The sequence below is a fragment of the Euphorbia lathyris genome, chromosome 1 (assembly GCF_963576675.1).
Source record: "Euphorbia lathyris chromosome 1, ddEupLath1.1, whole genome shotgun sequence".
NCBI lineage: Eukaryota > Viridiplantae > Streptophyta > Magnoliopsida > Malpighiales > Euphorbiaceae > Euphorbia > Euphorbia lathyris.
The window spans coordinates 40,674,919-40,691,565 of NC_088910.1; the positions used below are offsets into that span (position 1 = coordinate 40,674,919).

Below are 16,647 nucleotides of genomic sequence, written 5' to 3' on the forward strand. Positions count from 1 at the left end.
AATGAACATAGCTCAATTGGTCCGCTCCTAGTTTCAGAGATAGAGGTTGTGGTATTTAGAAGAATGTACATTTCTTATATTCGAATTATATATTATCTTGGATATGCCTCTTAAGATATAACTCTCACAAATAATTCTGAAATATATTTTCATTTTTAATTAGTATTATCGTGAAATCCATAAAGAGAACGGTTATTGATGTAAGCAGAGCAAACTAATTTGGCAACTCAATTATTTGAGTTGCGTGTAGTGTACACGTGAGGGAAATTATGGAACCTGAAAGAGTATCCTTGTGTTTGGCTTGTTGCAATCTCTCACCCTCCTCAAGCCAGCTCCGGGAAAAGCACCAAGTTAGAGATACCCTCTTGTAAGCCATGGGAGTTCATATTTTTCCGGCCATGCTCCCCGTAGCTGCTGACTGACTACCGTACAGATTTTTCCAGTTTTATAAGGCTTCCAATATCCCCCTGAATGAAAGCATTCAGGGACATTGAAGGAGTATTGTTTCAACTGATGAAATAGCAGATTTACTAAGCATTCAGCATTCCATATTACCACATATGCAATCCGTGATCATGATCATAATCATAAATGGGAAGTTGATCCTCAACTAAAACAACATCTAGTAAGGACATGTAGATATGTAGTTAAGCAAAACAAGAGGAAAGAATTTTTAGCGGAGGAGCTTTTAGATTTCGTAATGTTATTTCAATACTTACAAACAATCAATATGTTATCCTTCTCTATTTACAGCATGTATAACTTTTTATATGATATTTGTTGAACCTCCTTAATCATGCATGTTCCTCCCTTAAGAAAACTATCATGACTCGCCATTGCACAAGTTTCTGAAAAGTGAAAACCAAGCTAATCTAGAGAATTGTAAGAAGAACCTGATGAGATAACGATCTGTTGTATTTACTTTGTAACTTTTGCATGTCAGCTACCATCATATCCAGGTATGAATAATTCCATTCTTGTCAGCAGTGGCTAGCGGTCTGCCAAGTCCACTCCATGAACAACAGAGGACGGATGCAGTGTGCTCCTTCAGAGTGGTCACAATATCACCTTTAGATATTGACCAAATGTATACAGATCCATCAGCTGATCCTGCAGCGACATAGTTGTCATCAGGACTAATACAAGAGCGACTCCAATTCGATGCCACCCTGTTTCCACTTGCTCTTAATGTGCCACAGACTTCCAAGGATCTCATATCAAACAGGTTGTGCAAGTTATCTCTCCCGCTAGTCAAAATACGGTTACCATTTCTAGATAGAGATATAGACGTGACTGCAAGGGAATGTGCAGCAACTTCACTTAGTAGCTTTCCTGTCTGAATATCCCACAAACGAAGATTCCCATCAACATGACCTGAACAAATAGTCAGACCATCCATGCTGAAGCAAACAGCATTGCAGTTGCTGGGAAAAACAATTGTGTTGGTGCAGTAGCCTTTCTGTAAATCCCACACTTTTATAGTTCGATCGTATGCAGCACTGACAACATGACGGCTCGAAGTTTTGCTCACATCTACTGCACATACTTTATCAAGGTGGCCAGTTAGAGTGTGACGGACACGCCCAGAGTTGGCATCCCATACAAACAAGTTATTTGAGCTGCTAGCTGCAATAACAGATCTGTTGTCATGGGTTACTGAAAGATCAAGAACAGAGCCAAGACAACCATAGAGTGTTCGACTTAATGATCCAGTATTTGTATCCCACATTTTGATTGACCGATCTTGTCCGCCACTGATCAATTTGCTAGAGTTATATTCAAAAATTGTGGAAGCACAGCCACCTTCATGAGCTGTAATTTTGTGTTTGCAAGAAGAGGGACTGCTGGACTCCATAAAGTACTCCGCACCTTCCTCACTTTGCCGAACCACTCCATCCACTTGCAGTTGAGCAAGTTTCCCCAAACCACTTGCCTTGAGACGATCAACCATTTCTTCATACAGTGAATTAGCCTATTCAATTGAGGAAAAAGTTAATTCCCCAAGTGTACACTACTTTAGATAAAAGCACAGAGAAATTAAATAAAATCAGTCCCTCAAAAATAAAAAGCAAGATAAAGAAATAACCTATATGAATCTAATAATCACCATGTACAATACAATACTCCATAAGTTGCTTTTAAAATTTTATTTTTGCAAGGTAGGACCACTCTGCAATCTCTGAACCACAACAGAGTAGATGTGGGTGAGTGGGTCTTGTTATGTAAAGGCTTTAGAGCATTAGAAGAGACAAGTGGCGAATAAAACTACTGTAAAATGCTGTGCAGGTAAGCAAAATGTCAGAAGAAGGGATACAAAATCTAACACCTTCCCTGTATCTGAAGTTCTCAACAAATCCACAAACAACAAAGGAAACTATCCATTAACAACAAAGGAAACTATCCATTCCCAAATCATCTAGACAATCAAATGATTTATGAAAACGACATTAAGAAAAGGCCCTTCAAGGACATGTCAAATTGCTTCTACAAAATGTTGATAACAAAATGAAGAAAAATTTAAGACATAAGGTATAGATGTAATGTAATTCCATGTTCCAATTGCAACTATATCAATGGTATAAGGTACCTCATTCAAACGCTCAGCATCCTGCATCTTTTGCAGCATCCAGCGGTCAATTAACATCCTATTTTCAGCTTCTGCATTCTTAGCTTTCATGGTCATCTCTTCCAATTGTATTCGAAGTGCATGATTCTCACCCACAACCAATTCCAAACCCTTGATCTTTTCTTCTAGATCTGCCTTTAATTGAGAGCATTCATCTCTGCAGCACACAAACTAATGTTTCAAAATACTGTTGGACCACGAAACTCTGAGCTCATCTATTTTGCAAACCAACTAAATAGAGCAAGAGGCCACCTTAATTCAGTCAACTCCTTTTGCAATTCATTTAGGTTCGACTCTTTCTCTTGCAGTAAAGCTTTTGATGTTCTAGCCTCCGCCACCTCCACTACAAGTTGCTCTGATAATCGGGATTGAGCCTTGTAACATTGCTGAAGTTCCAATTCCAGATTTTCTGCTTTCTCCTTCCATTCTGACCCCTTCATAAGCAACAAAAAATTTAAAACATGAAAAACTAATGAAGAGGCATGGTTATGGTATAAAACTTTTATAGAGGAAAAAAAACAGTACAATGTGCTAGAAAATTCATGCACAATCAAATTGATGCTTAGACAGCTACAGTAAAAGTCAGATTAAATCCTGCAAATTTAAAGCAACATAAACGGAAATTATATGTCAACAGATATATTAGGCAATTTCTTCACCCTAATACAGAATAACTTGGAAGCATGAACAGAAAAAAGATAGAGAAATGTGAAACCTGAGAGATAATCGGCCTGGAAAGAGCAATAACAGCAGGGGCATGAGCGCCTTCTTCAAGCAAATGCCGCTTCCTAAGCGCCTTCAGCGCGTGCTTTATGGCTTCCCTAGCTATATCTTCGCTAGACCTGCAATAATTCATCCAGATACCAAATTAACACCGCGCTGCTGTTAAGCAGCTACACAAATGCAGTATAATAACAGAGACCAAATCCGATAGTAAAGAACACAGTTATTAGTCAAGTAAAAACTGATAAATCTTCTTGAAATGATTGAACAGCACGGAAAAGGTAAAAAGAAATCCAAAATTAAAACCTACTCCTCAAATTGGAAAAGAAAACGAAGAGAAAGAATCAAATTTGCTTACATAGTGGGATCAGAACAGGATGGAGTGGTTCTCAATTAGGGCTTGCAATAGAGAAATATATGAGAAGAAGAATTTCTGATACGTGAGAAATTCAAGTAACCAAGAAAAAAATAAATGATCTTGTCTTTGAGAAATTTTAATTTTGTCAATGATAGAGAATGGTGAATTGGATTAAGGAAGATTGTTGCTGTTGTATCATTTAGGCCCATACTATTTCACTTGGAACTATTGTTGTGCTTGGCCCAATGTTTGCTCAATTATGATAACAATAACGGCCTCAATTATGATACAACTGAATTTAGAGATAATGATCAAAATTACCTTCTAACATTAAGCACATCAAGTTGCTTAAATTAAATTAACGATTTCGAGTTAAAAGCAACAACATCATTAAAGAAATTAGTATTAGAACGGGAATGATGAGCCATGGAATGAGTTACGTCATTCGTTTATTTAGGGAGAAAAACCACAGAACAATCTCGATGGATAAGTAACAAATTTCGAATTTCTTCTACAAGAACTCAGTAATATCATGGATCTTTGTTGAAATACGATCCACCACCTCTTTGGCATCCTTTTCAAACTAAACATTCTGAAAGTGGAGTGAAACGATCCAGAATATCGCCTCACGGAGAGTCGATGCCTCAACTAGCGAAACTTGAATACTACCTGACGCAAATGAGCTGCAACACGCAATAAAATTGATGGTACAACTCCGAAGAACTGCTCTCATGCCGAAATTATTCTCTGATTGAAACATAACATAACCAGCAGCTGGCTTCTGCCAGTGGACCGCCGCCTGTCCCAGTTCACACCAAACCTCCCAAACTCGACCAGCCCCCTTCTTCCGCGGCTCTTTCCATTCTGACAGAAAACGTTGTAACAGCAGCCATGGAAGACCGACACTTTCCCGTCCATATCTTGCCATTATATTGCTGCCAAATTTCCCATAAAATAACGCAGACTTGCTCGCTTCCTCTCTACCTATTGTTGCCAGCATATGCAAGACTCAGTCCTCTACCCAATTTCATTCGGGTCCAGGAGCTTGTAATCCAGCCACTTCCCAACACGCCTTGGCATAATCACAACCCGAGAATAAATGTCAACCATGTTCAATATCCGATGAGCATAATAAGCAATTACTCGAAATAATAACCTTCTCTTGTATCAGTCTTGGTCTAAGAGGCAATAGTTTAGCACATAACTAGTTTTAGACTCGTGCTTTGCACGGTTTTTTGATTTAGTTTTGTCACTATTATTTAGACGTCTAGAAGTTTACAAGTTAAAAACTCTAATGAATATATCAGTATTAAAATTTAGGATAAGTACAAAAAAAATGCATGTGGTATACACTTTTTGCGAACTCGAACCTGTGGTATTTTTTTTGCAAACAGATGTCTGTGCTAAACGTCGTTAGCAAACAGAGGCAAAATTGACTGACGGTGTTAAAATTCAAAAAGAAAAGAGTTAATTTGATCCTTATATTTATTTATTTTATAAATTAACCCCCATAATTATCTAATTATCACAAATAAACCTAAAATCAAAAATAAAAATAAAAAATACCATCTTCTCCATTCCTTTTTAATTTTTGATTTTCATTATTATTATTATTATTATTATTATTATTATTATTATTATTATTATTATTCCGGCAGTTAATTAATCTGACCACGCAATCGGATTGCTTTTCCGCCAGTTTGTTATGATATCGGATTTGCCTCGAGTCTGGAGTGTGATAAGATCATCCGGCGATGGTAGCAATCAAAGTATAATCAACGAAAAAAGTGACGGTTTGGTCATTGCTTATAACTAGAACTGCTGCTTGTCTTGCTCGATAAAGAAGACTTGTCTTTTAAGCTGCTACATAAAACAGTCTCAGAATTGCTGGATGGACTTTCTGCAGGGCCAGGTCTCATCCAGACTTTTATGTGGCCCCTCTCGACACACTGTAAGAACAGATTCCGGGGTGAATGTCAAGCCGGAAAGGGGTTCGGTGTGAACACGATGTGCGACTAGTGGGGAAATCTTCGGTACATCTCGCATGCTTGGAGCAGGTTGCAGAGTACCAATTGGGACAACATTGTCCCAATGTGAAGATTGACTTCCTGTACTGAAAGTGGGAGATCCACCAGGGGGACATCGACGCAAAGGAACAACAATCTCATCCATTTCTAAGTCCCACAAAAGCAATTGAGTGTCCTGTGCAGAAACAGACAAGTTGAAAAAAAAAATCATTATCCAGCTTAACGCATGTGGAATATGAAGAATCAAACAGTTCAGAAAGAAATGCCAAACGAATAATACGAAAGACTATAATTTAATTATGAATCATCACATCTCTTTCAACTTGGGGTTGTATGATCAATTTGATTCATAATTAAGTTTTCTAAGTATCAATTAAGTTCTCCTATTTGGTATTTATACCTCAAGGAGGAGGAGTAGGAGGAGGAGGAGGAGGAGGAGGAGGAGGAGGAGGAGGAGGAGGAGGAGGAGGAGGAGGAGGAGGAGGAGGAGGAGGAGGAGGAAAATCAAAAATTAAAAAGTGATGGAGAAAATGGTATTTTTTATTTTTATTTTTGATTTTTGGGTTTATTTGTGATAATTAGATAATTAGGGGGGTTAATTTATAAAATAAATAAATGTAAGGACCAAATTAACTCTTTTCTCTTTGAATTTTAACACCGTCGGTCAATTTTGCATCTGTTTGCTAACGGCGTTTAGCACAGACCTCTATTTGCAAAAAAAAATACCACAGGTTCGAGTTCGCAAAAAGTGTATACCACATGCATTTTTTTTTTGTACTTATCCCTAAAATTTAATATAATAATTTTGTAATTTATTGCGTATTAAAATATTGAAGAATAATGGATAAGGAATTAATTAATTTCCCATATAAAAATTAATGAACAAAAACAAAAAACTGAAAAAATTGTTTTATTTTCTCTAACAACTTGTAATTTATAAGCAAAATAATGGTACCAAAGATGATACTTTCGAGTTTATATTACAAAATTGTTTAAGATCCACATTCCTCAATTTTATAAAATCAATTCTTTAAGCCACAAACGAACTCTACAAAAAGGTTGAAGCGTTTTTCACACCTTGGAATCTGCAACAACATGACAATAAAGAATAGAGTAACTTGAAGGAGCAGCCCAAGTAATTAAAAAAAAATGCACCCAAGTTAAATGTAAGTCGAACATAAGTTCATGTAAATATAAAATATTAAATCACATCCTAACTAGCTCATCGATCACACTTTTTATGGTAAAAAACTACAAATGCCTTAATAGTACTCCTAAGTCCTAATTTGAGTTTCATAATTAGTAAAGTTATATACTCATCTTATAAATATCAAAAAGTATAGATGTCATATTCACTATCACAGAATCATAAATGCTCTTATCCAAATGGACATTCATATTTACATATCTTTGATATAAAAAAAAGTAATATTAATCTTCACAATAGAGTTTCTATCATTCATGTTGGGGAACTTGTTCGTTTTTATGAAAAAGAAAGTTTAAATCAACCTTACATTGTGTTTGCAGTAGAGAAACCTGCAAAAAAAAAGTTTGAAAAGTAAAAAGAATAACAACTAAGAATTAGGGAGCTAACAATTACAAAATAAATCAGAAAATGAGAATATAAAACCAGAAAGAGAAACTAATTGTACCTCACGGGCCATGATGAAGCAAACTTGACCTGAAAGCTAAAACCTATAATAAAGACCAGAAACAATGAGCAAACATATGTTACTCGTAGTGAAAAATTATTGCAATAGAAAAAAAAGAGCAAACAAGTTTATAATGCTTTTTTTCTTTTATTTTTTTTTTCCTATTTTTTCCTTTTTCTTTGGAGCTTCTGAAATTAGAGGCAGACTTAGAATGGGGAGAAGAAGCAAAGACTACTATTTACGCAAGAATAAAAAAACAACAATCTTCTAAACTCTCTAAATTACCTTACAAATATGACATCTAGTTATATGATCTCAATAACACCTGAGCAAGGTCTTGGGAACGTTCTTCCTCATTAGTTCTGAGGACTATCATATCGTTGATGTAGACTTGTACCATTTTAACAATAGATGCCTCCATGCGTTATAAATGAGATTTTTTCTACGTTGTTAGGATCCATGGGAATTTGTTGAAACCCCGCTATCACGTCGAACTCCAACAGTATTTTACAACCAACTACCTGATCGACGAGCTGATCGATATTAGGCAGATGATAACAATCTTTCAGGCATGCTTTATTAACATCGCTAAATTCTACACATATTCTATATTTTATGTTTCTCTTCTTTACAAGTATTACATTAGAGAGCCAATCAGAGTAGTGCACTTTCCTAATGAACTTAATCGCTAAAAGTTTGCTAATTTCGGCTTTGATGGCTTGTTGTTTTTCCTGGAAGTGTAGCATCTTTTTCTGTATCATGGGTGTGTGAGAAGCATCGATGTCCAACTAATGTATGGTGTGGTAAGGGGAAACTCATGTGATGTCCACGGTGGTCCAAGCGAAGACTTCTTCATTCTCGAAGAGGACGACCTTATTGGATTTTGCCTTTCTAGAGAAAGTTGACTTCCTATTTTGATGGTGTGGTCCTCCTTCATTGAAAAATCAAGCACTGGATTGATGGGTTGTGGGTTGTATCCACGCATGTCTTATAAGGAATCCTCAACCACTAGGGTTTCTCAGGGGTAAGTGGCTTGCCAGTGGATTTCCCTTGTGAGCTATTGGTCTTCGATGATCACCAGGTTTCCTTTGGCACTTAAGAGAGTGAGGCTCGGGCTAAAGATGTTGATGGTCGCTGATGCGGCAGAGATGAGGGGTCTATCTAGGATGGTTTTGTATGCGAGCATGATGTCCACCACTACCCAATCTACTAGGAGTTTGACCTCTTTGGCTCCTTCAGCGAAAATGACAGGCAACAAGATGAGGCTGAGGACTGGTACTTTAATGTTGGAGAGTCCGACCAACGGGAAGGTACCCTTCTAGAGCTTGATCTTACTACACTTTATTAACAGAAGGGCCTTCCAAGTCAAAAGGTTCACCGAGCTACTCATGTCCACCAATATTCTATGCACATTGAAATCCATGATTGCTAGAGTGACTACCAAGGCTTTTGAAAGAGAGGTGTGGAGTGGTGGTTGGACAATGGGAGCTTCTATGGTTGTGCCCTTCCTTCTTTTTCTGGTGGGGTTGGCTTCAAAGTAAGATGGCGCTCCTCCCCGAATGACTTGAATTTCGCCTTGGTAACAGGGTCTCTTTGGGTCCTCTTGCCTTGGCGGTTGCTCACGGGGTCTTTGATGGTTGGCCGTCGGGAGGGAAACTCTAGGTGGGCTCCTTGCTTTAAGATTTTGTCAATCTCCTTCTGCAACTGGTTGTAGTTCTCTGTTGAGTGTCTAGAGGACTTATGATACTTACAATAGAGCTCTTTATTGGTTTGAGGCTTTGGAGGTCTATCCGGGGAGGACAAGTTGTGTGATTGTGTGGATTTTTAGGGCGGTTGAAGTGCTACCCTGTCTGAGAAGTGAACTTCTCAACCAGTTGAGTGGCTTATTTTGGATGTGGTACGAGAGGCAACTCGTTCTTCTTCTCGTCATGGTTGGTAAGGGATAAGGCCATTGTCTCTTTTAGTTCTTCATGCCTCTTTTGGATCGACAAATTACCTAGCCCTTTCTTCATATTCCCCATCGCATTTGGACTTGTCTTTCTCAGACTCCTCATAGCCCGCTGGTTTGTCACAGTCATCATAGCATATGAAATTTTGGGCCATAGCCATGAGTTCCTCGAAGGAACGGGGGAGCTTACGGAAACACTTCTTCTTTAAGGTTTCGTAGGACATTCCTTTGGCTAGAGCATCCTGGGAAACCTCTAGGTTAGGCATATGACTTGGTCTTTGACGCAAAATATTTAGATCCGAGCTGATTTTTCTGGCCTTAGCGACGGCCACGAAATAGGAGAAGAAAAGGTCATTGAGTAGGTCAAAAGAGTCAATATATTTGGGGGCCAAACCCATGTACCACTCTTATTCACTTCCGAATAATGTAGTGGGAAAAACTACACATGATATCCTCGTCTTTTGAGTATAAGTTTATGGTACTCATGAACAAAGTTACGTGGTCATTGGGGTCCTCGGTTCTCAAGTAGAATGTTAGCCTAAGGTTTTTCCAATCTTTGGGGAATCATGTGTCAATGATGCGATGTACGAGAGGGGTTTATCTTGACATTATGTTTCCCCTCATAGCTCCGCCTAAAGCTCGACTATCGAGAAACCTCTAGATCTTGGATTCTAATGGGTCCTCAACATCTTGCGGGACCATGGTTATCGATGTTGGGGTCTGTTGCAACGGTGTCGGTTGATGGATGATCCTAGAAGGCTGTGCCGCTGCTGAGGGAGACTGCATGGGGTGTCCCACGGGTGGAGTGACTCCAACGGGAAATAGTGAGATTGGTGCCACTAGGGCTTGGGAGGTAAACATTGCAGGCGGTCATTGTGAACTTGTTTGGGTTTTAAGGAATTCCCAAATCTTGGTGTTTTTGTTCTAGAGGGTTTGTTGCTGCTCAACAATTTTCATCTGTGCTGCAGTTTGGACCTCTTAATTGTCTGAAAACTATTGATTATGTTGATGAGTTGCGCAAAGGGCCCAAAAGCCTCCTCATCGGAATCGACCTCCGTGAGTAGCGGGGCAAGGTTTTGAGGCAATCCGTTTGGGCTTGGCTGGGCCTCTTCCTGTACTGAGCTTGACCCTCCGACATGGGTGTTTATCATTTCTTTTACTAGTGTGAGGGTTGCTTGTTTATCTTTCATAATGTTTTATCGATGAGAGACTACAGTAAATGGCGTTGGGAGTCGTTTGTTACTTCACGTTCATCGCACCAAAATAATGAGGATACATGATCTCGCAGATGATTCCATCGGTCCATACTTCTCTTATGTTGGGAGCGGTCCCTAGGAATACTCTGACGGTCAAGTTAGAGATTACAAGAGATAGAAAAACATAATATAATAGAAAAATAGTTTAAGAGAGAGAGACTAGCCTCTTTTACCAATAAGGTTAGTTTGTCTTATATAAAACTTTGTGTGGATCATGATTGTCTATTTGCCTGATTTAAAGAAAAGGTCTCCTTTGGTGATGGATCATTTTAGACTTGGCTCATATACTTTATCATTATTTATAAGGTATCTAAATAGGTCTTAGATTTTTTTTTTTTTTTGAAAGTATCAATTTAGACTTTAAGTATAAAATAGAATGAATGTAGGCTTAACGTTTAAAAAAGAATATCAATTTAGGCTTTGATAACGGAATGTTACACGTCATTCATATTACTTCATTAAATTCTGTCAATTGTATGTGGAGAGAAATCAGAACTTAATAGAATAATATGAATGACGTGTGATATTTCGTTATCGATGTCTAAATTGATACTCTTTTTTAAACGTAAAATCTATATTAATATTATTTTATACGTACGTGAAAGCTAAATTGATATTTTCATAAAAACTTTAGACATATTTTTTTGATACTTTATCCCTTATTTATACGAACAGGAAAGCTTACTAGAATGACAAAGAAAGAAAAAAAAAAGGTGATGTAAGAGATTACTATTAGTTGTAAAACAGTTGGCAATAACAAGCGAGGACAAGACTCGCCCATCACCTTTAACATAATCAGTCATTTAGTGGTTTAAGTTTTATGATACCGACTTCAAACTCATTCAGGTCCCTTCCCATTATTCATTCAGGTCCCTTCCAATTATTTAATAACCAATTCAGGTCCCTTCCAATTACTCAATCCAAACCACCAATAAAATCTACTTCAGTCATACTTCAGATGACAAGGTACTCCAAAAATAAATAATACACCGACTAATGAAAAATAAATAAAGTAATAAAAAACATATATATAACTTCATGGAAGGTGATCCCCTATAAGAAATAAATGTATATTATGTTTTGTTTAGATAACCTGTTCAAACTATTATTCATCTCTTAAACAATATCTTACCTACCTTTATAAACAACCCATAGCCACTCATGTACACTCATACCTTCCTTCAACATTGCAATAAAAAAAAGGCTAATCAAAGGCCTTTGAGCCTTCATTTGCCTATAAAAAAACTATAGTATGAAGAGGTGGTTAGAATTAGAATTCTTTCATTAACAAGCAAGGATAACAACAAATTCCCACCCTGTATACCAATCCCATTACACAATGTTATTATGCAACTTCAAATACCCAACTCACACTTTCTAATATCACAAGTTAAATACCAAAATAATTTCCCCATTTTCCTTTCCTTTCCTTTCCTTTCCTTTCCCCCCTAAAACCAATCTAGTACACAAATTTTACAAACAATTTAAGCATCATCCTATTATACGGCGCGAATTCTGTCGACCCAATCCACGCTCTTACGTGCCTTGTCAAACTGTACATCAATGCTTATTCTAGATTTCTCATGGTATTCCACACTTCTTCTTGACCTCTCCATTTGATCAAAGGAGACCTTTAACTTTTCTAGCTTGTCAATGTTGGTAAACTTGAAATCATGAAACTTGAGTTTTTCAGATCTATCTGTGCTTTTTCTTGGTTTCTCCCTCCGGTCTGTACTCTTTCTTGGCCCCTCGAAACAGTCTGTGCTCCTTCTAGGCTGTTCATTCCCATCTGTACTTCTCCTCGAAGTGCTTCTTCTTGAAGATGATTTCTCAACTGTCAATATAAACTTCTTCAAATGCCTTAGATACTCTGGGAATAGCTCTAAGTCACAGTGATTTCCACCTTTAATCCATAGGGGTTCATACTTCTCCTTGCACAATTCCCATAGCTGCTTCCCATGACAACAGTCCACTACTTCATCAGAGGTTCCCTGTAAGGAAAATTAGCAAAAGAAGAGCAATTAATACCACAGAGAATCTAACTACGCACCCAAAAAATGATTGATTGAAGCCTAAGCGAGCCAGCTGCTCCCTTAGTAGGCTACAAAGACCAGACAGACCAACAGTCCCCCACAACATCATAGCTTTACCAATTCAAAGTGATTTTAAAAAAGAAAAATGTGTGAACAATTTGACACTGCTTCAAATTGAAGATACTGTCCTATCTATGCCTTGATCTCAACAGCCTCTATCTTGGAACCAATGAGCAACTAAGATATTCTACACTCACTATCTGAATGTATGAGAGGATAATCAATGAAATCTCAAAGTCTCCAATATTTACATGAGTTTGTATACTGTTAAGAATGCTAATAGCATTTTGGTTTAGTTTTTTTACCAAATCTCAAAGTAAATTATAACAATCTCCTAAGCTGAAAGCAGCAAAAATAGCAAAAGCAGCTAACAAAAGCTATGTGCTACGTTTGAAATACTTACATGGATTACCAACACAGGACACCTCACGAGTGGAATCTTGTCTAGGTTCTGGACAACCAAATAGAAAATGAGAATTAGTTGAAAAGGCACAGAGATATATTCTCTTCCAGTTACAAAGAATTATACCCAAGAAGATAAAACAAAAATGTCTAACCTTATAGATATCAAACCAGTATGTGCGCTTTACAGGATACATGACTCTAAGTCCTGAGAGTATAGGACTGTGCAACACAACAGCTCTTAGCCGAGGTAAACGTGCTGCAAGATCCAAAGTAGGCCCACTACCAACAGATTGACCATAAAGGATGATGTTCTCTTGCTTGTTACCGTAGCTCTCTTCTAAACATTTATAAGCAGCTTCGATATCAGCATAAGTGTTGTGCTCACTGGGCTGCAGAAAGCCGTGTATATAAGCTTTAGAGACGCTGTTTGTGTTGAGAATAATAATGATTTAGGCACATATTGGACAGAACAATTTTTTTACATGCTAGTTCTTACCTTTCCTGATGATTGTCCATATCCTGAGTAGTCATACCTGCACAAAATCCAGGAAAAGGAATAAGTGTGTTAATGCTTTTCTATATTCGATAATTAAGTGGTGGATGAAACATAAACTGTCAAATGGACTTAAATAAGAGTAGGTTCTAGAGTAATGATGAGATCTTGAAGATTTGGTGTCAGTTATTGATGCATAGCATCAGATTCATCAATTTCATACCAGAAAATCTTGTTATTCGTGAGAACATGAAAGAGTACACTATATGGTTTTGATGATGAAACTTCCGAGCCTATTTCACTCCGATGACTATATACTCTGCAACAAAGTTTTCCACAATCTAACAAGGTTGGCAAACATTTTCACATTCTCGCTAGCAAGTGAGTTGCATAGCATGATTCCTTGGAATAATCACTCCATAAACATAATCCAGCAAGATACTTACAGAGGCAGGTCTAGACTTCCTAGATCAATACAGATCTATGCACCATCACTTCTATTATAATGTTTAAGCAAAGAAACTGAAAGAAAATTCAGATTTGATTTCTAAACCAAATGCTAGAAATAAAAGCATATGTTGATGATGTAAACAGCAAAGATCTATCCAAACCAAATTTACTTAATTTGCAGAAAAAACAACTAAATCCGACACATATCAGCGACTTGATCTCAAAGGGACTCTAACCCCTTTCGCTGATTGACAAACAAGCCAACTATGGGAATACTACCCAAAATTACATTCGATAGAGATATTAGGCAATCAAATTCCCAAATATCTACACTGAGCAAAACACATTAACCTAAATAAGAATGCAGTATGTGAAGAAAAAAATTGAAAATTAGGAAAAGGGAAAGTGAAAGTGAGGTTACCCCATAACATTGATGCGCAAGTGGATGCTCAATTCGATGAAGAGCTCATACATCTGACCAATATCAGCAGCATTTCCATGAGAATAAAGCAAAGTAGAAGTAGCCATAGGATACCTAATATAAACAGCAACGATCTCGGTACCCTTGCGAGTAGGAAGGCGCAAGATATCAACGTTTTCACGATGGGGGAAATGGTGAAGAAGCAAAAGACCAGTGGCAGGATCAGTAATAAGCTTGTAAGAGGGAGGATTAGGTGGGAAAAAAGCAAATTTAGCAGCCATGGAAGAAGTCACCCCACCCATTTGTTTCTGTAAATAATATCCCCCTCCCGTAACCTAACCTATAGACCTAAGTAAGTAACTGTGTAAGTACAGTTTCTTAGTTATGTGAAAAAGGAGAAGAAGTAGAAGTTGAAGTTGAAGTTGGAGTTGGACATTCCTTGCTTGACTTTCTCTTTTGGTTTGCTTTTGGCAGAGAGCATGGAGGTTTGAGAGAGAGAAGATGAATGGAAGATTGTGGGCTTGCCTGTTTACAGGGCTCTGATATGATTACAGCTTGTCTCATGCGGATGTTCATCACTCCTCCCTCACGTGTCTTTTTTTCTTAGTTGCCCTTCCTTTTTCTGTTATTTGTCTTTCTGTCGCCTTCCTTTCTTTTTCTTTCCCCTGTCATCCTCATTTCTCTATTTTCGAGTTTTTAGTTTATTTTGGTTTCTCCTCAAAACTCTTTTACTTTTTACATTTGTTTAAGTTAATCATCCGGAAACTTTTAGGGGTGTTTGTTTCGCATAAGGGTAACGAAAAAGAATTCATTAAGAAAAATAAATGAAAAGAAAATGAATGACCTTGAATTTAGATGGGGGAATGCAGAACCTTATGATTCATCAGCCTTAGATCTATGAAGCACGGACTCTTTCTCGGAGTCAGCGTCACGGTGTCGGATTCGGACTCGGGGACATGGCCGAAGACGTGTCCGACAATGCAAAAGTGTGTTCCCTACGTTTTTTTGTTTGTGAGATGGGACACGACTGTAGAGGAAAATAAGAAAAGTTTAGGGCTTTTTCTTAATTTTTTAAAATAGATGGGTTAATTATAAAATTTTGATAAAAAAAACTAATTTATACCGTTCTCTCAACAGTCGGGATTTATCCTTCTCCTGTCTGTGTGCGATAGATTTGTTCTAAAGTCTACTCATTTTCCTTGCTCTGAATCTGCGTTTTCTTGCTCTGAAGTCTGCGTTCTTTTTGGTGCCTCTTCGATACGTTTTTCTTACCGTGTGAAATCATCTCTCCTTTCATCCGCCGTGTAAGTGTTTTTTTATGCAATAATAAATCAAAATTAGGTTTATGACCCCTATAGATTCTAAAGTATGTATTTTATGTTTATAGATTATTAATTAGGTTTATTATCAATTAGGTTTATGATCAAAATTTTTTTATGATACGCTAGGTTCAATTGAAGCAGTAGATATTGTTTTAATGAATTAATAACTTATTTTAGTATAGATGTTTTATGGATTATAGAATGATTTATTTGTGATTTAGTAATTTTTTTATATATTTTTAGATATAATATATATAATTAATTATATAAAATTTATCGTGTCTCGCGTTGTACTCGTGTCTCATATTTTCTAAAAATGATGTTTGATGTGTCCGCACCCGAGTGGATATTTCATAGGATTAGATTTGTTCCAGAAAAAGAGGCAAAACCTTCTGATTCCTTATATGGATGTTTGGTTCAAATAGAAAATCAATAAGTTTTCACCATTTAAACTTTTTTTTTCAAACTATATAATTGAATTTGTTTTAAATATATTTTTATGATTAAACTTGTTTCTAATATCACCCATGGATAAAAAGGGCGGCCCGGTCGCATTACGCGTCCCCGCTGAGCGAGGGTCCGGGGAGGGGTCCCACCTCAAGGGTGTACTGGGGGCAAGCCTTCCCCTGCCAATTTATTTGGCAAGAGGCCGCTCCTAAGACTCGAACCCGTGACCTCTTGGTCACACGACAACAACGTTTACCGTTGCGCCAAGAATGAAATTGTCTACTAACAACATATGATTTTAAGATTGCAATTAAACAAGCATGAAATTGTCTACTAACAGGTTCATCACTTTTATATAAAAAAAAATGTACTAATCATTCTATTCTTTTTATGGTGAACTAGTGTATATAAGAAGCCACCAACATT

General features: G+C 37.3%; 2 protein-coding genes across 2 annotated transcripts; both read right to left on the reverse strand.

Moving 5' to 3' along the window:
* Positions 1-662: 662 nt before the first annotated feature.
* LOC136229394 (autophagy-related protein 16) lies at positions 663-3,852 on the reverse strand. The gene is made up of 5 exons (XM_066018156.1): positions 3,708-3,852; positions 3,342-3,468; positions 2,879-3,060; positions 2,588-2,783; positions 663-1,972 (listed from the first exon to the last, which is right to left on the reverse strand). Coding segments are annotated over exons 1-5 (1,530 nt in total). The 5' UTR covers positions 3,710-3,852; the 3' UTR covers positions 663-949.
* A 7,991-nt stretch (positions 3,853-11,843) lies between these two features.
* LOC136229404 (uncharacterized) lies at positions 11,844-14,983 on the reverse strand. The gene is made up of 5 exons (XM_066018166.1): positions 14,453-14,983; positions 13,585-13,621; positions 13,241-13,477; positions 13,087-13,134; positions 11,844-12,581 (listed from the first exon to the last, which is right to left on the reverse strand). Exons 1-5 carry the CDS (start codon positions 14,752-14,754, stop codon positions 12,090-12,092), a joined length of 1,116 nt encoding a protein of 371 aa, XP_065874238.1. The 5' UTR covers positions 14,755-14,983; the 3' UTR covers positions 11,844-12,089.
* Between the last annotated feature and the right edge of the window lie 1,664 nt (positions 14,984-16,647).